This window comes from Rousettus aegyptiacus, unplaced genomic scaffold (assembly GCF_014176215.1).
Source record: "Rousettus aegyptiacus isolate mRouAeg1 unplaced genomic scaffold, mRouAeg1.p scaffold_m13_p_15, whole genome shotgun sequence".
Taxonomy (NCBI): domain Eukaryota; kingdom Metazoa; phylum Chordata; class Mammalia; order Chiroptera; family Pteropodidae; genus Rousettus; species Rousettus aegyptiacus.
The window spans coordinates 8,785,899-8,806,075 of NW_023416290.1; the positions used below are offsets into that span (position 1 = coordinate 8,785,899).

Consider the following 20,177-nt stretch of genomic DNA (forward strand, 5'->3'; position numbering starts at 1 on the left):
CATTAAACACTTCTTTCTCATGCCCTGGATGGTAAGTGAAACTGGCTGTTCCTGTATGGACATGTGTGTTCCCTTTTAGAATGTCTTACTTTGAAAATACTTCCAAAGGGAAATGGTGAATTTAAGCCAACTATTGCCCATTACGGTGGTGAGGAAACAGACTTCGAATCTGCTTAAACCCTTTCCCCTTCTCATTCGCGATCTGAAATGCTCTCTGGCTGTTTTAGCAAAGCGATAGACTGTTCCCTGATGGCTGTGGCAGCTCTTCTTTGGCTGTCAGGCCTGTGTCAAAATAACCGAATCATTTAAAGGGAAAAAAAAATTGCTGCTCAAAATAACCAAGATCAAAGGTCTCTTATCTGCCTGGGCTGGTGAGTGGAAGGAGTATGCAAGGGAAAATGTCTTTAAATTTGATGCTTCGAAGTACCTGGGCTAATTTTCAAAAATTTATGCAAGCTGAATGTGAGTTGGTATCACTGCTGTGGATTGCGTATTGCAGTGAAGTGCGGATTGATTTTCCTGTCGTCTTATGTTCTACGGTAGCTGTGCCACCGAACTTATTCACGAGGGCGACCGGCCACCTCTCACTGTGTCCCAGACTGGGTTTCACAGTTAGGTGAGGACCGCAGGCCTGTCTGCACGATGTTTCTCTGTGCGACAATCCTGAGTGCAATCCCAGGTCCTGGGACTGAGCCCAAGTCATACTGTGAGCATCAGTCCCCAGCAGCATGCCCTGCCACGGGGGGCAGCTGAGGAAGGGGGTCCTGTGCCAGAGGGCACGCGAGAAAGCTGTTGGACTGTGAGCAGCGAGCAGTAGTAGGAGGCGGGGAGCAACGTGGAAGCCGAGTCAGATAAATTAGAGACCAAGTTCACGTGAGGGCCCAGCAAATCCAGGCCAGTTCCAGAGAGGCCCTGAGAGCTCTGGACAGTCATCGGGGGAGGGCGGTGGCCTCTGGGGAGCCTGGCAGAGGTGGGGATCAGGCCTGTAGTGGGGCCGGGATAACAGTTGAGTCTCCGTGGCTGCAAACCATGGACATCGGCACTGCCAGACCAAGGGCTCCGCGGGGAAGGAGGATAGAGGTGGCTCGCAAGGACAGGGCAGCCCCAGGGGCCTAGAGACCAGGAGCCAGTGGGTGGCAGTGCAAGGCGCTGTATTGTGAGGATGAATCCACTGCTTTCGTGGCTCCAGTCAAGACGGGTGGCCTGTGTCTTCATCTCTCCTCCAGTTGACGACATTCATTAGTGCTGGTGGCACTGCCTAGGCGTGGGTAAGTCATCGGTGAAAAAAACGGCTCTTGTTCTGATGGAACTGGCATTCCGGTGGGTGAGACAGAGCATGAGCAGATGAAAAATGTCACGTATGGCAGTGTGCGCCATAGTGGAAACTCCAGCAGGACAGGGTGGGCGATGGCTTTTCTGGGAAGTGATCTTTGAGCAGCGATCTGGAAGAAGGCAGGGACTCGTGGCCCCATGCGCGCCTAGGATCTCTGGGGGTTTGGACTGGGGCCCTCGGTTTCCCAGGCCAAGTGAGGCTCGTGGCTGGCTGAGGGATCACTATTAGGAGCTCCTGAGTCATTACATGTAAGAGGCAGGTATAGTCATCCACCACGGCTGAGAGAGTTCTGGGAGCTGCTCCCCGGGTTGCTGCTGACCCTGCGGAACAAGCCCGTTTGAGGTAATCCCCAGTGCGGCCACGTTGGCTTTTGTGATGAGGAGGGAGGAGCGTCTTTGGACTCCGCTGGGACTGGAGGTGGCAGCCTCGACAAGGGCTGGAATAGGTGGACGTGAGCATTGCAGGGTGAAGTTATGCCTCCTCTCTCGAGTAGCCATCGGAAGGTCTACCCGTGGGACCCTCTGCAGGCCAGGCCAGCGATGAATGAAGAGCCCTCTGGCTTGTCTGTCTCGCTCCGTACCTGGCTTGTCTTAGAGTCAGTGCTTATTCATCACAGACCTCGGATGTGGAACTCACACTTTCTCATTCCTGGATAATGTGGCACAGCAATCTGAGGGTCCTGCTGGTCACATATACCACGTGCAAAGTGAGACCTGGGACCTGGGCAGAAGGGAGCCTCCCCTTTATCCTCGACTGGCGGGAGCACCGTGAGGCAGCTGGAGTAGACAGCAAGGACCACAGGGAGATGGGCCCAGAGGAGATACAAGGCCAGGCCTAGCTTCTAATGAGTTATGACCAAAATCAATCAAAAGGAAGTGAAACGTGAGAGAAGACTAAGATAAACAAAGTCTGTCAAAAGAAGGTGCTGTTAGAAGGCTGGAAAGGGAAAGAAAAACTCCTAAATCCCCAAAATAAGATGAAATGCAGGAGCGTAACAAAGAGTTTAAGTTTAAAATCATAAGAGTTTATGAAAAATATAAGCCTCATATCTAAAAAAGTAAGCAAGGAGAAATAGAAGGTAACAAACCATTTAAAAGAAAAACTTGAAGGTTAATTTAAAAAATGAAAGCCCCTATGAAAAATGTTTTAGGAAGATAAAATGCATCAAAACATAATGTAAGTTCAAGAGCTAAAATAGTGTATGATGTAAAAGTAACAGAGATATTAGATTATAATAAAGGCTAGGTCTGCCAGAGAACACTTAAAAATGTGAAGGTAAATGGGATTAAAAATAGAAGTTAATGTGCTCTAATGAAAAAGCATAAACGATCACAGAATAGGGTAAAAAAATAAAAATAAAATTGGAAGGTCTGAAGGTCCAACAGCTTGGGGAAGGGTGGGTGAAGGAGATAGGGCTGGGAGCAGGTGAGGAGACAGCTGGTCATAGGTCCGCGTTCCTGAGTGCTTTCTCTCTCGAACCAGCCATGACGTTCAAGGCGAAGGTGGAGAGCTGTCTCCGTCCTGCCGAAGGGGGCCTTTCAGACCCTCTCCCAGCAAGAGTGGCTTCCTACCTCCACAGAAGTACAGACGGAGCTCGGGTCAGGACCAGAAGTCATAATGTCGGGGTCTGGTTCTAAGTAGTATATGCAATGACAAAGCTCCAGATAGGTCACTGCAATCTTTAGGGAAGTAACCACAGTCAGGGATTATTCATGAAGTGTTCACAGCCATGCGATGACACACCATTTAGCCATAGTGAAAGGTCCAGAAGAATATTTGTTGCCACAGGAAATATTTGATATACTTATGTGAAAAAAGCATATTAGAGAACAATTAGTACTGTATAATTCCTGCTGTTTAAAATTTATACAATATAGAAAGAGTAAAAAACATGTATTACTACGATTACTATTATGATCTGGATGGTCGGGAGTATGGGTGATTTAAAAAATTATTTTTATGCTTTTGGGAGTTTACAATAAATCCATATTACATTTTATAATCATTAGAAAAAATCCCAAAGTTTATTTAAAAAAGAATAATCACCACCAGCAGAAAGCACATGCTTAGCTTCAGAAAGATCTTCTGGCCCTTTTGTGAGGAAAGAAAGGTTTTGATTTTCTCTTTCCCTATTCCCATCTGCCCAGCCCATTCATTATAAGAACTAAGTTCTGGATCAAAAATAGTGATTCTACAAAAGATGATTTATTAAAGTAACATAAAGATGTTAAGTATATCTTCCATTAAATTATGTATTCGATCTATACAAAATTAATGTTTAATAATATTTATTAGAGAATGAAGAGGTAATCATTCAACACATAAAAATATAACTCAGTATTTCTTCAGCGTGTATTACATGCTCAGCACTTTGTGTGCATAACCTTATTTAATCTCCATTTTCAGAGAAAAGAGAATCAGGGCCCAGAGAAGTGACATAACTTCTGCCGGTGCAGAGTCTCTCCTGAGGCAGTTTGACTGCGGGTCGTCCCTAAGACCCCCTGTGCTGTGCTGACTCCAGTGCCTCCGGCCCGGACGGCTGTGCATTGCGGGTCTTGGGGGAGGTTTAGTCCACGTTGCTTAAAGAGCACCTAACCGAGCTAGAAAGTAAAAACGCCGATGAATGGTGTGTAGCAGCGATACACAACCTGCTACCGTGGTTTTGTGTCCTGTCAGTTGGAGGAAGCCTCGTAAAAGAGCTGGCTTTGAAAGATGGAGAGTAAAGCACACGTCGAGTGAGCGAGCTGTAGGTCAAGTGATATAGAGGATGTTCTGGAAAAAAGGGGTGAGAAGTGACCATGCAGCCAGCACACAGAGAGCAGACACTCTGGGGACGGGTGAAGCCTGAGGGGGGTTACTGGCAGACATCAACACCCGGACACAGTCCGGAGAGAGGTAATGGCCGAGGCTGCGGGGTCAGGGCTAGAGGTCAGGCGAGGACCGACATGGGAGATGAGCGGTGAAGTGAGAGTCAGATCAGAGAGGAGGAGTGAGAGGACGTCAGGCGGCTTAGTACCTAAGCCTGTGACGAATGAGCCGGGGACGGGAGCCCGTATGTCTTGCCAGGGTAGGGAGGGAGTCCGCCCAGACAGGAGAAGCCAGAGGTGCGGGTAGGAATAGGAATGAGGGACATCGCCATTCTGTTGCCATGATATTCTTTTAAAATAGAGCGAGTTGACAGAAGGTCTGAGTTTGGGGAGACCAACAGATTAGGAGGCGACCACCATGGAAAAGGTAGTTGGTCACAGTTTCCAGAAGATGGTGCCATGGCGGGCCGAGCGCGGGGAGTCGGCGGCGGGAGCCTGTCCCGTGCTTCCCCGGGAGGGAGTGAGTGAGGCGGGGTGGGCAGTGTAGGACCGGCCAGTTTGAATGACTTCAGCTGGCTCTGGGTTGTGGGGCTGTCACTCAGTATCGGGTACCCAGGGCTGGTGGACAATGGCTGGGTGTGAGGCCAATTAAAGAGGTGGCCGGGTGTGGGCTCGGGACTGAGTGGTTTGTATTGGAGAAGTGCACTTGCAGGTGAGCTGCTCGCCATGGGTCGGAGTTTGGCGGGCGGTGGTCTCCTCAGGGTCAGCAAGTCTCCCAATGTCAAAACATTGGAACATGGAAAATAAGACATGATTGTACAGATGTGCGATTGGCCCATGAGTAGTTAGGGTGGGCCTCCCACGTCCAAACTAAGCTATGTGTAAAAGTTAGTATACATTAGTAACAATAAAGCACATTCTTATACATCCCTCGCCACGCACCTGACTTTGCACATGGTTTACAAAAATTAACTCATTTACGGCCTGTAGCAGCCTTATGAGGAAATGCTTTGACCATCTCAGCTGAGGAAATGGGCTCAGAGAGGTTGAGCGACCTGCTGGTGGTCACACAGCAGGAGCCGAGGCCGGGATCTGAACCCAGGAGTCTGGCGTCTGTGCTTTAACCACTACATAGTACTACACGTGATATGGCCCCTGCCATCAAAAGTGGTGAGTTACTTCAAAAGATAAGCCAAAAATGTTTGAAGAGATAGTAAAAGTAAAGAGCAGGACATCTTTGAGCTCCAGTGAATGGCGTGGCCCAGTGTTGTCTCAGAGGGGAGTCGTGCAAGACCCGGGGGTGTGCGAGACAGTGTTCGGAGTGCAGGAAGAACAGATTGGGGCTTCTTTCGTATTGCAGTTTCACTGACTAGCCCGATTGAGATGGCAACAGCAGTCCACGCCTGAACCTTTTCTTTAGATGGGGGTGGGGTGTGGCAAGCGAGAGGGGGGAGCGAGTGGGAATTTTTGACTGGAGAGTGAGTTTGTGTCAACAATTCCATCCTCTGACAAGCTCTGAATGAGTGTCGTTGGTTAATGAATGACAGCAACTCGGTGGCCAGAATGATTTATTTAGTAAACGGGGCCATGTCGACGAGTTATCGCATATATTTATACGTATCATATGTACTGATTGATGTGTATTTATATTAAGTATAGTTGTTATACCATACTACATAGTATAGCATACAGCAGAGTTATATAGACATACATGCATATGCACATATTCATTTCCACTAATGAGAATGATTCTGTTGGACTTAAAGTGGTTCTTATATAATTATTATTATTTTTTTCTGGTTACACAGCTGGATTTTACCAAGCTCTATCTGTGTGTCAGAAAGCAAAGGCTTCTCGGTGACTGCCATTTAGCTGGGCTTCTCTTCGCGGGGTAACCGCGTGGTTGATCTCACCTGCACCCATCCCGCAGACCGCAGGCAGGCACTCTGGGGTGTGTCTCTAGGTGCCCCAGGCATAATAAATACGATGGCAGAAATACCCTTTCCTCCCGTCTGTGTTTGTAAGACAGGCTCTTTTATGCTAGAGGAACTATTTTGGGAAGATGATTCATGTCACATTTTGGCCTCATTTACAGTTATAAGTTGTAAATGGTGCTGGTTTGCCTGGAGGTGTAAACAGAAATTTTATCTTCATATGCGTGTGGAACTACCTGAGACTGAGTTCCGTTTTAGTCTGTAAATGGAGGAAGTTAATAAGATCTTTATCAAAATTATAATTTTATTTTATTAAAAGCATGCCTCCGAAAGGATTCTAATTACTTGTGGCTACGCTATCATTTCCAAACACAGATGGGGAAGTGGAAGAACCTAATGCCTTATTGTTACGAGCAGATGATTCTGCAAAATAAACACGGCTTTCGAAATACTGCGAAAAGCGAGGGCAGGTGGTAAATTACTGTCTGTCGTTTAAGGAACAGAAGGGACGAGATTATTCAAAGTTTGTTTAGGTATAGACGATAAAGATGAGCTATTCTGATGATTCTGATTTCCTTGCTGGTAAAGTGCTATGGAAAGGACATGGCAAACCACTTATTTATTCCGCAATTAAAATGCATAATGCCAATAGAAATGGGAAACATGTAGCACCTGGGTTCGTTATGCCTTGTATAGAGAAGTTCCTTAAAAGTGTTCACTGATCTGTCCCCAAGTAACGAGACAAAACAAAAAACAAAAAACAATGGATTCAGAGTGTGGCTAGATTTTTCTATGACTTTCAAGCAATTTCATTGCCTACCTCAAAATGTAAAAATTTGCAGAATATTATTTATTTAAAAAATGTAAATCACCGCATGAAAACATGCTGTAACCGCATTTTGATGGCCACATTTTTTTTGGATAGAATGACTATCTTTCTGGTCTACTGACGTTGAGACTCTTACTCCCTCCCCCACCCCCCCAACACACACCTTTGGACATGTGCTTTTAAAAATTATTTTCTATTTCAGCTGTAGGTTGGTGGTTTCCATTTGGGTCTTTTCACTAATGCCGTTTCAAGAGATTTAGTAATGTTTAATTAAGATTCCTCAATTAACAGCAAACCAAATGCATTGCGAGAGCTTCGATTCCAAAGTGGTAATTTGAAAATGTTAGTGATTTGAGTGTGCTTACACACGCAGCTTTGCCAAATCCGCTGAACCCAGCTTCAAGGCAAAATCTGGCCTCGAGTTCTCTCAACCCGTTGGCATCCTCCATCTGTGACAAGTGACATCTACTTTTCCCCCCATTTTCTTACATTGCGACTACCTTTTAATCTATCTATTAACTAGCCTCATTAACTAGCCCAAGCTTATACTTTCAGAAACTTAAATCGAGTGGATCAGGGGTGGAGCCTAGGCACATATATTAAAAACAAAAGCAACCACAAAGTTCTTCAAATGATTCTTATGTGCTAAGAGGACCCCAGGCGTCAGTTAAATAAGAGGCGTAATTTGAAACCCAAATGTCAACACAGACACAATCTCTAAAGTTCTCTGTTTTTGGAAGTTAATGGGATTTAACTGTGACGTCCGCGTGGTCTGACTGAAATTAGACAAATACCGAAACTTAAGTAACATGTCGCTATTATTTTCTATTTCTCCTTCTGTCTTCTCAGCCATCATGTATGTCATGGGAGCACTCGGTCCTGCAGTGGGATATTTATTAGGTGGACTTCTTATTGGTTTTTATGTCGATCCCAGAAATCCTGTTCACCTTGACCAGAATGACCCTCGTTTCATTGGAAACTGGTAAGAACTGTTTACTAAATTTTTCATTTCACTTATTATTAATGATAGAGTACCTTCATCGTTGAAATAAAAAGTTTCCCAATGGGAAGATGAAAAGTAGCTAAAAATCACCCAGGAGGGGGTAGTAGGCAAAATTATAATCTCCTAAAGTTATCCATGTCCTAAACCCCAGAACCTATGAACGTGTCGCCTTACATGGGAAAAGGGACTTTGAAGATGTGATTCAGTTGAAGACCTTGAGATGGGAAGATGATCCTGGATGACCCTGCTTGACCCAATATAATCATGAGGGTCCTAGTAAAGGAAAGAGGGGGGCGGGGGAGGGTCAGAGGAGGAAAAGGAGCAGTGGCGATCGAGGCAGAGGTTGGAGCGATGTGCTTTGACGATGGAGGAAGGGACCGCGGGTGGCAGGTGGACTCTAGAAGCTGGGAAAGCAAGGACACGGGTTCTTTCTTAGACCCTCCCGAAGGAATGCAGCTCCGTCGACCAGTTGTAGACATCTGACCTCAAGAACTGTAAGAATATGTCCGTGTGGTTTCAAGCCACTAAGCGTGTGGCAATTTGTTGCAGCGGAGACAGGGAATGACTACGGAGGGTTCGGGGATCTCGGCTTAGTCCTCATTCCTCAGGGTGGAGGCGTTTGTTTCCTCTCGGGCAGAAGGGAGGAAAGGCCGATGTGGCTGTGTTGGGACTTGCCTGCGAACTGCAGTCAAAGCTTTCACGATCTTTTCTGTGCCTTTAAAACAATATTTCCCCCCACTTCCTTATTGTGTTGTGTTTCTGCTTTGTCTGCTGTTCCCGCTGCCCCCCCCCCCCCATCGTCACACTCAGCCAATCAGTCGTTTTACTCAGTGACAGTTCGTTTGTCTGTGTGTGCTTGAGATTTGGCTTCTCTGTCACCCGCTAGCCCTTGGTTGTCCTGCTAAATCACAAATTAGGACTGAGAGTGGGAACTCCACTTTAGGTGTTAGGTCTTTTATTCAAAGAGCCAGCTCTGTGTGTGTGTTCTTCACAGCCCTTTACTTGAACAAAGGTTTTTTTCTTTTTTTTCTTTTTCCAGTACGTAAGCACTAACCGGAAGTATTAGTGTCCTGCATTCATTTAACATGGATTAGTAATAGGTATATATTGATAAGAAGTTTTCATTTTAGAACAGAGAATACTGCAGCGTTAGAAATTAGTGTCAAGGAGTGCTTTCTAAATCTTCTTAGGGTTCTCTCTCCACTTCATTCTAAGGTAATAACCTCATAACTCTGAGTCCATGGGAATAATGTTTAATACTATCTACTTTCAAAGCAGTTAACAAATATTAAATGAGCTGCATAACACTTCTTATTTTCTTAAGTAACGCTCTTTGCACATGGACGTGCTGAGATTTCGATGAGCCTGGCCTTCCACAGTTTTGAAATGATACAAAAGGAAGTTCCCTTGTCAGCCAGCATTTGGGGAATAACACAGGAATTTTAAGTTCTTTACTGATAGTGAAATTTTTGGTCTCCACTAGAGAATTTTTTTTCCCAAGTTTTGAAATAAATCAGAGTAAGGATTATTATTATTATTTTTTATTCTCAGAAAACTAGATTGTTCAACTGTGTTTATGAACATCCCGTCTATATTCTGTGGTCTGTACAGATGTCCCCGAGAAGGTCAGGGCGACGAGGGGACACCTGGGAGGAGCGAGGCAAAGGGGACCGACTTGGGGTCAGGGAGAGGCGAGCGGGGGCTTTAGGCCTCCGTGTGCTTTCCGCTGTCTTCACGGAGTTTTCTAGTGGACGTCAACCCAGCAGGTAGCAAAGCGGAGTGACTGCGAGCGCAGACCCTGAAGCCGCAGTCTCCTGGGCTTGAGTCCCAGTCGGCCACCGCATCGCGTACGTGACCTTGCGGAAGTGACTTTCCTTCTCTCCGTCTCCGTGGTTGCTGCTGTTGTATGAATCTGTAGAACGGAAGCAGCTACAGTACCCACCTCACAGGGCTGTTGCGAGGAGTGAACGAATCTCTACGTGCAGAGCTCTGTAGTTCTCGCTACCTAATATGCGTTAGCTATTATTTAGTCCTTTGACTTTCATCGGTGTCTGGGGAGTTTTGTTCATTTTAATGGCCCAACATTAGTTCTATGAGTGGCAGGATTTCTCAATATGCAAATCCAAGTAGGGGTTTTTGTTTATTGAGCAGCCCTGCTTGTAAGACTTCCACCTTGAACAAAGACACGGTTATTTGACAGCGTTACTTCATACCACGCCTTGCAGAATGATGCGTTTTCCCATAGACACGTGCCGAAAGAGTGAAGGAGGAAACGAGTGATCGACGCTAGCATTTAGCGGGAGGTTTCCGTGTCAAGCCTCATACCAAGAGCTTTACACACGTTTTCATTCAAGCCTTGTAAGAACCGTCCATAGTCGCGAATATTTCGCCCATTTCGCAGATGAGGAAATGGATGCTCAGCGATTTGAATAACGTGCCCGAAGCCTCAGGGTCAGTGAGAGCTGGGAGGAGCTGGGTCCAGGTGGATGCTTAGTCAGGGGACTTGACCCGCCCCTCTTAGAGAGCAGTCTCTGGGGAATGCTGCATTAAAAGGAGCCAGGGACCCTGGCTTTTCAATTTTGGCTCTTACTCAGGTGTCTTTTTCCAGCGTATAATGTGCGCTTTCTTGTCCTACTCAGCTTTCCTCGGCGTCCCTGTTAGCACCAGCGTTATGTATATTCACTACAGTACCACTGTAGACCTTTGAATGCGGGCTGGCTAGCTCTGCTTAGAGACGTCCCCAAACTTGTATATTATCATTTATTTGCTATAATTCTTTCTCTTCTTCTGTCATTTGCTCTCGCTTTGGGTGATGTTGGCGTATAATTTTGAGTCAATGGCTCTGGTGGAGTATATATCTACATAAAGACAAACAAATTGATTGCAGATGGGACAGACGTTTTATTAGGTGCATTCCATACGTGGTCTTATTATTTTGATGACCCCAAAACAGTTGTTTTTACCCCCTGCCCCTTTCAGATGAAAAAGCCAGTTCAGAAAAGCAAATGACTTCCCTAGGCTCTTAGAGCGAGTAAGTGGTAAAGACTGGAGAAAAACCCAGTTCTGTCTGAAGCCACAGCTCGAGAACTGTCCCTTACACCACGCTGCCTGCCCTCCTCTGGAGAGAGCAGGAGAGGTCTGGGAACTGAAGGTTCAGGAGAAGTGATCGTAGGGTTTGCAGAAAGATTCAGGAATGGTCGACGAGCAGGGCCGGGTTAGTAGATGCCCTGTAAGCAGCCAAGTGCTCAAGGGGCCAGATATTATAATAGCTATGTTCCTGCAGACAGATGACTTTGTTTTTTAAAAACTATTTTATTCAATTTATTTATTCAAGACATTTTTTTCGAGTACCTAACCTGTGTCAGGCGGTGGGTTCGCGATTATATTCTGAATAATTGAGATTGTTACAAGTCTGCTCTGAGCAGTCTTCTCAAAATAAAACCTCCTCTGATTGTCTTAAAATCTTTATTTGCTATAACCTTAAAGATGTTTGAAAATAACACACTGGATTATTAATGACTCGTTCTGGAAGTCATTCTCTCAGCTAAGCTATGACCTCTAGCAGCCAACAACACTGAACACTAATACAAACACTATTTTTATAAATGCGTTTTCACTTTGCAATTGATCTGTATTCTTCCTGGGTTGAATTCAGCATTACACTTAGAATGCGGCTTGTGTTCTGGTGACAACAGACGGGGACCTGTTGAGACAGAGGACAGAGTATGAGTGCTCTTGAACTTGGAAGCTTTCAGGAGGGAGTTTGGAGTCAAGGAATCCTAGTTAGAAAGTGGCAGGGCATGTTAGGAGGGACCGGGGGCCTCCTTTTGCTAAGCAAAGGTTGAAAGGGGACCGAGAAATTAACCCGGGCTCAAATGCAGGACCCGGAGTCCAGTTCCACTGCCCGTGTGTGCTTCCTGGTCTCGGCAGCATGGCAGCCTCAGACGAGTTCAGAAAGGGAACCTCGGTTCTGCATCACTCACGTTCTGCTTCTTGGAAGCCTGTGGGCACGCAGTCCCCCCGTCGGAGCCGCTGTAGCATTCACAGTCTACAGGACGTGATCTGACTCTTAGTTGTACACATCCTTGCACATTCTGGAGATTGCTTCTTACATTTCAGCTCACTTACAACTCGATTGCACATTCTCAAAGGCAAGGAGCAAATGAAATGTCCTGGGTGGGTCTCATGGTTTAGCATCGTGACGGGGAGCTAAGAGGGTCAGAGCGTTCTTAAGGGTTTGCAGAAAGATATTCGAGTGCCATCCGGTAGTTAAAATGGTTTTCTTCTAAGAAAAAGTCTCTGTATTGGCCCTCAAAGCATGCTATAGTGTCTGTATTATTTTCCTGTGAGGTCTATGAGTTATTGACTTATTGTAAAATACACATCGTAGCAGGACAATGTTAGCTGGCAGAACTAACATATATGTGCTTAAAATACTTAAACGATATTCTAGTCAAGGTGCTGATTATACTATCCATCATAGTACCAGTATAATTATTGGGTAGATTTCTTGTTTGTACCTCAGAGAGGGAATATGCCTATGTCTTCTTTGTCCAACTTTCTACCGCTTTATGGTGATGAAGGTAAAAAGTTTTCGCTGGAGAATTTTATCACCACAAACCTCTCCTTTGCTAGTTTGTTTTCACTCATGTTGCAAAAGCCGTAAACGCTATTTCACATTTTCCGATTTTTTTTTAGGTGGAGCGGATTCCTCCTTTGTGCCATTGCAATGTTTCTTGTGATATTCCCAATGTTTACTTTTCCAAAAAAGCTTCCACCTCGGCACAAGAAAAAGAAAAAGAAAAAATTTTCTGTCGATGCCGTCAGTGATGACGACGTCGTGAAGGAGAAATCGAACAACAGTGAACGAGTGGACAAAAAAGTTTCTTCTATGGGATTCGGAAAGAATGTCAGAGGTAAAGCATATCTCTTTAACAAATAAAAATGATCTGAAACGCTTTAGATTAGTGTTACTTAAACCACGATTCCAGCCCAGTGCTGCCTACCACCCGTTGTTGGTCAACTGCAGGATAAGTTGAGAGTAAGTATTGACTTTTTAATTTGACAGTAGTTTTATGCCTGTTGAATCTAATAATAATTAATTGGGATTATGTTGCATATGTTTTTTTAAAAAAATTCATTTTTTTGTGGCAGTTCATTTTTGATGTATTTTACAAAAGTATCAATACATCATAAACTGGAAACAATAATAATAAAATGATTCGTCCTTACAGATTGGGAAGCACTGAGTTAGATCTAAAGATATGGACATTTATATATATATAGCATTTACTATTTTTAGAAATGTCTGATTTTTTAAAATGCCAATTGCATTGTATAATGGATGGTTTGTTTCAGGAGAGGGGCGGGTTTGGTGGTACGATCTGATCCTGACGTAAACATAAAACCTACCACTAGACAGAAATCCCGTTCAACAGTTGCTCTGTCCATGCTCATAAGTGGCCAGCGAGAAGGGCAGTCAGGGGATGGGCTTCCAAACCCAACGCAGAAACATCTAGAAAGTCTTAGTGATGCGAACTGGTCTACTTCTTCATTTTTATTTCTCTTAAAAACGATGACCTTATTAGAGGTAGGTTAGGCAGTTCTCGAACCTAAACAGTTTCCATGAATCTTCACCAGCCAGTTTTTGTCCCGTAGTCAAAATATCGGTTGCATGGCAATGAGTTTATCTAATCCAAGAAACCTACAGTGCTACATTCTTGTTAGTTTCTGCTGTTTCCTGAATCCCTGAATTGATATTTTTTTTGGAAAAACTGAAGCCAAATATTTATCAAGTGCTTACCTTGGTCAAGGTCGTGTTAGGTAAAGCTCACCTAAGGCACGTTATCCTCTCAGGTACACAGGAAGGCCAGAGAGGCACCGTCCCGTCCCGCCTCATCATTTTGTTACAACTGTGTGTGCTTTTGGAATGGCCAAAATTTCTTCTGGAGGCCATTGTGGCCTGTGCTTTTACTCCGTGTACCATCGTTTTTCATGAATGTGTTATGGACCATTATGCCCAATACCAGCTGACTGACTTTTTTTTTTTTTTTTTACTATTTCGTTGAGAACAAGCAATGTTGATGTTAAAGAATTTACAAGACAGGAATCGACTTGACATCTTGATTTATGGAAAATATAAAGTAGAATATAAATTAGACTTAATTTCTGGAGAAATAAAGGCATACGTAAGCTAAAATTGTGTATTTTTATAGTTTGGGAATAGACGCCTGAGTGTGAAACAGATGCTCTGTCGGATAGTAGATAGAAGAGAGCGAGAAGGTCGATATTCAATACCGACAGCGGCTGCCACCGGTGATGGGCACTGAGTTGTCCTGGAGGATGCAGCGTGGACTGTCACTGTGGGACAGTGCTGTCGCTGTCCCATCCGTACTGCGGACCTCCCCGCCTTCATGGCGGAGGCCTGCCGGTTGCCAGGGCTCGCATCGTTCGTGTGACGGTCTGTGCGTAGGCTGGGAAACTGCTCGGCTCCCGCTTGAGGCAGGTTCAGATGCCAAGGCGTCAGCACACTGACCTCCCCACACGCCACCCACGCAGCCTCGGACAATGGCAGACAGACGCCCGGCCCCCTCGCCTCGCGGCTGAGACAGCCCTGCGGTGGGCTGCGCATCCTCCGGGGGCTGCGCATCCTCCGGGGGCTGCGCATCCGCCCATGCTTCACGTCCACGCTCCCGTCCAGCACTTCCTGAAACAAATGAACGTTTTGAACTTGAATTCTTGTCTCAGGACCTGCTTCCTGGGGGGACATGCACTTAGGCAGGCAGGTTCAGAATTTTTAAATTATTTAAAAAAATTGTATCTATACGCTATTTTATTGCATATCTTCTTGCGCTGCTAAGGATTGCTCCCCACCCTCTTTTCTCTGCTCAATTTCATGGTTCAGAATATTTTCTTTTAAAAGAAAGAATAAGAGGAGGCTTTCAACAGTGATGGGTAGTTCGTTTATAAAATCTGTTTCTGTTCCGATTTTCTTGTATTTCGGATTAATTCTCAGCTTTCTTAATCTCTGCCTTAATCCCGACGACTGATCTCACTTCTGTGGCTAAATCTCCTGATTAGGACACAGAGCTGGTTCATTTTGTTACTTCTACTTATACTGGAATCTCTAGTTGTATCTAGACAGGAACTTCAAGAGACACTTTTTTCCCTGTTAAAAGGGAATCCCGTTTTAATGGGATCTTAACAGGAGAATGTTCTGCTAAAAATGATTCAAATTATGTTGGTGATATTAAAATAATGTTCAGTTAGAATATATAAAGTTAATTTATCTTTATCTTGTACATATTGACTTCCTTTAGAGTATCTAAGACCTCTCAACTATAGAAAATGAAATTAGACCTATAGTCTAACATTTAACCTGATTTTCAAAAGAACGAGTTAAATCTCTGGAAATTATTCCAGTGTTGATATAATTCATATTAGACAGCTGAGATGCGTTATTAAGGTCTTGAATTAAAGAATGGTTGCTAAGATTTCCTTTTGAGTTAAATCCGAGTTTGATTCCCAGATCATCTTTCCTCTTGTTCTGTTTTCTGGAGCAAGGCTTCTCTGGGTCTTTCTTTCACGTATAAAATTTGAATATAGTATTAGCTCCTTCAGAGAGGTGGTGGAAAGGTAGCTGTTAACGTGTACTTCCTTAAAAAGAAAATGATTTGGACCATGCTGAACGGCGCCCTTTTGGAAAGTTCTGTTGTAGAGAGCACCAGGAGAGAATGTACTGTATTTTTGACTCTCTGCCTCCATATTTTAATGTTAGGCATCGAGAAAGTCTGACTCAGTGTTTCTAGATGCTTATTATAAATTATGCAGGAATAAGAGTGTTTTAAAACACCACAAAGGGGAAGGAATTTTTAGTGTGTCTGCATCACCTTTCCATAAAGAGATTAGCACTGATTGCACCAAAATCTTACCAATAAAAATGAACACCTAAAATATTTAAGTGGATCAATTTTCCTGAGGTCTGAGGTCCATTTTAATGTCTTCTAAATTTAACTGGGTATCTTCCTAAATAGAAAACTTTGGGTGGAAGTTAATCATAAGAAAAAAAAAATCGTTTTGTGTCCACTTTTAATTTTTTAAGCTTACTTGCATAGAATTATAAATTAGCATAAGATATAACTTTTTTTTTTCCTGCTAGATGTTTATGTTAGAGTGTAATATGTTTACAATATTAACTAAATAAAGGAGTCACTCTGAGGTGATGAACGATTTAAAGAGGCCATTGAAATTTACAGAATTTTTACCACTAAAGGATTATATTGTCCCCATTTAATTCGACAACGTTCACTCTATAGAAGGGGTCATACACTCCATGCTGTGGCAGATATGAAGGTGAGTGAGCCAGGCTTTGCTCTCAGAGGGCTTACAGTCCACTGAGGGAGACAGGACAAATACAGATGAAAATATGCTAAAGACCATAAAGGAAGCTGGACACAGTGGCGTGAGGTTCAAAGGCAAGCAAGGGAATGTCTAGTCTAGGTGAGGGATCAAGAAGGGTTTCATGGAGGTGGTGGCATTTGTGATGAACCTTGGAAGACTGGGAGAATTTCAGTAGGTGGAGGGGGGATGGTGGGAGCATTCTAGTCAGAGAGAGCAAAGGCAAGAAGGTCAAGTGTACTGTGGCTGGTGTGTTGGCTGTGTGTGGCAGAGGCCTGGGTGGGGCGGGTTGGGAAGGCCAGGTGGGGCCATGCGGTGCGCGGAGGGCTTGAGTTCTAGCCTTGCACTGAGTCCATCCCTGATGGGCAGGGGGAGGTCTGAGAGGACGTTTGGCAGGCGTTAGGGAGAGAAAGGGTGGCCCAGGTAGAGAGCTATAGACAGAGCCCAAGTGAGGGGTGCTGATGGTTTCAACTAATACAGAAGGAAAGGGCAGGGCCCCCCTAAACTGGTCTCCCCGCTTCTCTCCCTGCCCTTTCTGTTGCTTTCAGCTCCGCCGCCAGAAGGCTCCCGTTGAGATGCTTCTCCTCGGCTCAAAGCCTCTGCGGCCTTCCGTCTCGCTCACGGAGAAGTCCCATCCCCACGCGACCTCCCAGGGCTACGACCTGACCCCCGGTTACCCATCCGACCCCGTCTCCTTCTTACCGTCCCTTTCGTTTATTCTGCTTCAGCCACAGTTTGCTCATTGCCGGTCCCCAAACGTGCCAGGCCTAGTCCCGCCTCGGGGCCTTCGCGCCTGCCATTCCCACGCCGAGAGCCTCTCCCCCAATCCTCTCGCTTCCTGCAAGGCGTAACTCAGATGGCCCCTTTTCAGTGAGGCCTCGCTTAACCACCCTGTTTAAAAATCTCCACCCTCCTCTCCGAAACTTCGTATCTTCTTCCCTCCTTTCTTTTTCTCTTTAATACCCATCCCTATCTAACACACTATGCATTTTACTTATTTATATTATGTATTGTCTCCACAATGAGAAAGTAAGCTCCGTGACGGCAAGGATTCTTTTTTTTTTTTTCTTTTTTTTTTTTTTGGTCTGTTATGCTCCCTGATGAATTTATACCACCTAGCAGATACTCAGTGCGTATTTGATGAATGAATTACTAAATGCTGAGGAGGGAAGAAAAAGGTTGTGTCTACAGGTAACTGATATGGGAATGATGGGGAGGGAGGTACCAAAGATGGTTTCAGGGTTCCAACTCAGGTAATGGGGAGGAGAACTAGCTGAGGGGGGCAGAAGGAATCGGTTGTGCATTGGAGCTTACCAGGAACACCCAGAATCATTGCATATGGCCTGTAGCTAGGCTTTTTACAGCTAGTGAAGTATGGAATGTGTTAGAGTCTCTCCTTGACTCAGCATAGAGAGAGATGACCCAGAGCCCCGTGTCTGGGCCATGTAGTCGTAGCCTTCTTGCCTATTTATTGCCTTTGCGTCTTTGCTGAATTGCACTTTGCAGCTTTTATTGGAAGCTGTTGCTTGAATTTTCCGTGTTGCATAGGAGCATGGCTCAGTGCCCTTTCTATAAAACCCTGTTGCTTGAGAGCAGTGGTTCTCAAATGTAGCCTACTAGGAAGTGCCGCGAGGGCTTCTTAAAATCCAGAGTGCTGGGTCAGGCCCCGAGTGTCCGATCTAGGTGGCCTGGGGTGTAACCTGAGGACCTGCATGTTTAGCAAGGGGTGATACTGATGCCGGTGGTCCGGAGACCACACCACGAGAATCACTGCTCTAGAACATAAGGAAGAAAAGCTTTGTTTTCCCTGAAGGAATGAGAATGTTTCTGCTAATGATGATCACACAACTTTTTGCTTTGGATTCAAATCCGAGCCCCAGGAAGGATCTGATAGACATATTTGATTCTTTTCTCTGGTTTGGATGTTCTGCTCTGATTTATCTTCTCTATTTCTAATTTTTTGTTTCATTTCTCTTTTACGTTTATTTTGTTGTGCGTGTGTTTTCTTGTGATAAGCTGAACCTTTAGATTTGGTCTTTCAGCTTATGAGGAAAAAGGTAACTGGCCTGGCAAAGAATTCCTAACAAAAAGAAAGCACTTTCTTTACACTCAGTAGAGATGGACTGTGGGGTTGCTCATCAGAGTGGTATCTACCTAGAAAGACACATAAAAGTATTCATCAAAGCTGCATTTAAACAAGCAGGGTAGCACTCTGGCCAGTAACTACCAGTCATATATTCTGGGGCTCCATGGCCTCCCTCTCTGTCCACTGTCTGCAGAGAAGTCGCTGAGGAGCTTCACGTGCTTGCCTAGTGGTGACTGTGGCATGTCATGGTCACCCGATTCCTCCCGTGCCTTTATCGGTGAGCAGGGAATGCCTTTGCCAGTGGGGGTGTGAGAAACTGGAATACTTTCGGGGGGAGGCCCGGGGATCGTTAGTGTCAGAGAAAATGAGCAGGAATGACATGAAATGAAACGAAGGAAATGAAATGAAAGCGAGCAGGTGGGTCCTGTGTGGGCCACGTTACGTGTGAAGGGCGGCTTCGGTTTTGCTTTTACAGAAAGACGTGACCAGCAGTAGTTTGACATTCTTGGCTAACAGGTGTCAAAACGTCGTATCTGCCGCCTGCCTATGACATGCACAGGATAGCGCAAGACTTGCGGGCCATGCAGGAGGTTCTCAGGGTGTCCACTGCATAGTGGCAGTATGTTTCCTCCAGCTTGTTGATGTACCGGAAGGCTTAAAGGTGCACAAATAGTGGGGACAAAAAGATTAGAGGTAAAGGAAAAATCACACACTCTCAGTTCTTATAAAAGAAGGGAATCCAGGAATCGCGTGGAGAGGCATTAAAGGGAGTGGTTTTATAATTCGTACCCGCAGGATTTTAGTTTACGGAGGTGACTGAGTGACGACATGGAGAGGTCAGTGCCATTGAAAGAAGAATTTATTGCTTACATTTCCCAAGAGACGGGGCCACACCGTGCCATGCAGGGCCACAGCGGAAGCACCAGGTTTTGGTCAGTAAACAAAAGTAGCAAGGGCAAGGCTAAGGGCAGGGCCTGGGTTTCCTTGAGAAGGATAAGGCAGGCCAGGGCGAACGGCTTATGATTGCTTATGATCCGCTCCTCTGAGTAATTCCAGTGGGATCTGGGCTGCAGGGCTGGTACCTGGTGCTAGGTCATTTAGGGTGGGGGAGATACTGGCCGTGCATGAGAGTTAGACAAGGAGGGGGTCGGGTCTGTAGACTCAGGGTTGGTCAGTTTGCCTATAGATGGGCCTTTATCTGCTTGTGCCTCTTCTGCTTGTTCAATCAACGCTTCCCTCACATTTTACTTTTTTATGTAAGAAACTGGCATTACCGAAGACTTTTAGGAAAGAACTAGACTGGCTCAATGACTCTAATTATTGAAATATGGCTGGCAATATCTATCTTAAAAAAACTTTTCTCCTTTGTTTCCTTTTCTCTTTCACAATTATCTTTACTAAGCAACTGCTACAGGACAAAGAACTCAAGACACATATATGAAAACTTTCAGTCCGTGCCCTCAATGGGAGGTAGAAAGGAAAATAGACGTCATAAAATATAAGTATTTAAGTGGAGACACGTACATTCTAAGGAAGGTTGAAGGAATTCTTGAGTTAGCCGCCTGGGTCAGGAAAGACTTGGAGGATGACATATTGCTGCATCCTTTACAAATTGTAGGGTTTCGCCTTTTTTTTTTTTTTTTAATTTGTTTTAGAATATACAAGTAATACATGTGCCCGGTAGAAAATTTAGAAACTATGTAAAAGTTTCATAAAGCATAGAATAAAAGTGATTCACAGTCTGATTCCTGTTCTTAATTCTTGAGTTTCTTCATAACAAAAAAAAGT

General features: G+C 44.8%; 1 protein-coding gene across 8 annotated transcripts in view; it reads left to right on the forward strand.

The window, feature by feature from the left end:
* The window catches only part of SLCO5A1 (solute carrier organic anion transporter family member 5A1), a 124,916-nt gene that overhangs the window by 36,356 nt on the left and 68,383 nt on the right, over positions 1 to 20,177 (forward strand). For all 8 annotated transcript variants that reach the window (XM_036232804.1, XM_036232803.1, XM_036232806.1 and 5 more), the window contains 2 exons: positions 7,753 to 7,885; positions 12,605 to 12,822. In XM_036232804.1, the coding sequence (XP_036088697.1) occupies positions 7,753 to 7,885; positions 12,605 to 12,822 (351 nt within the window). The remainder of the gene's footprint in view (positions 1 to 7,752; positions 7,886 to 12,604; positions 12,823 to 20,177) is intronic.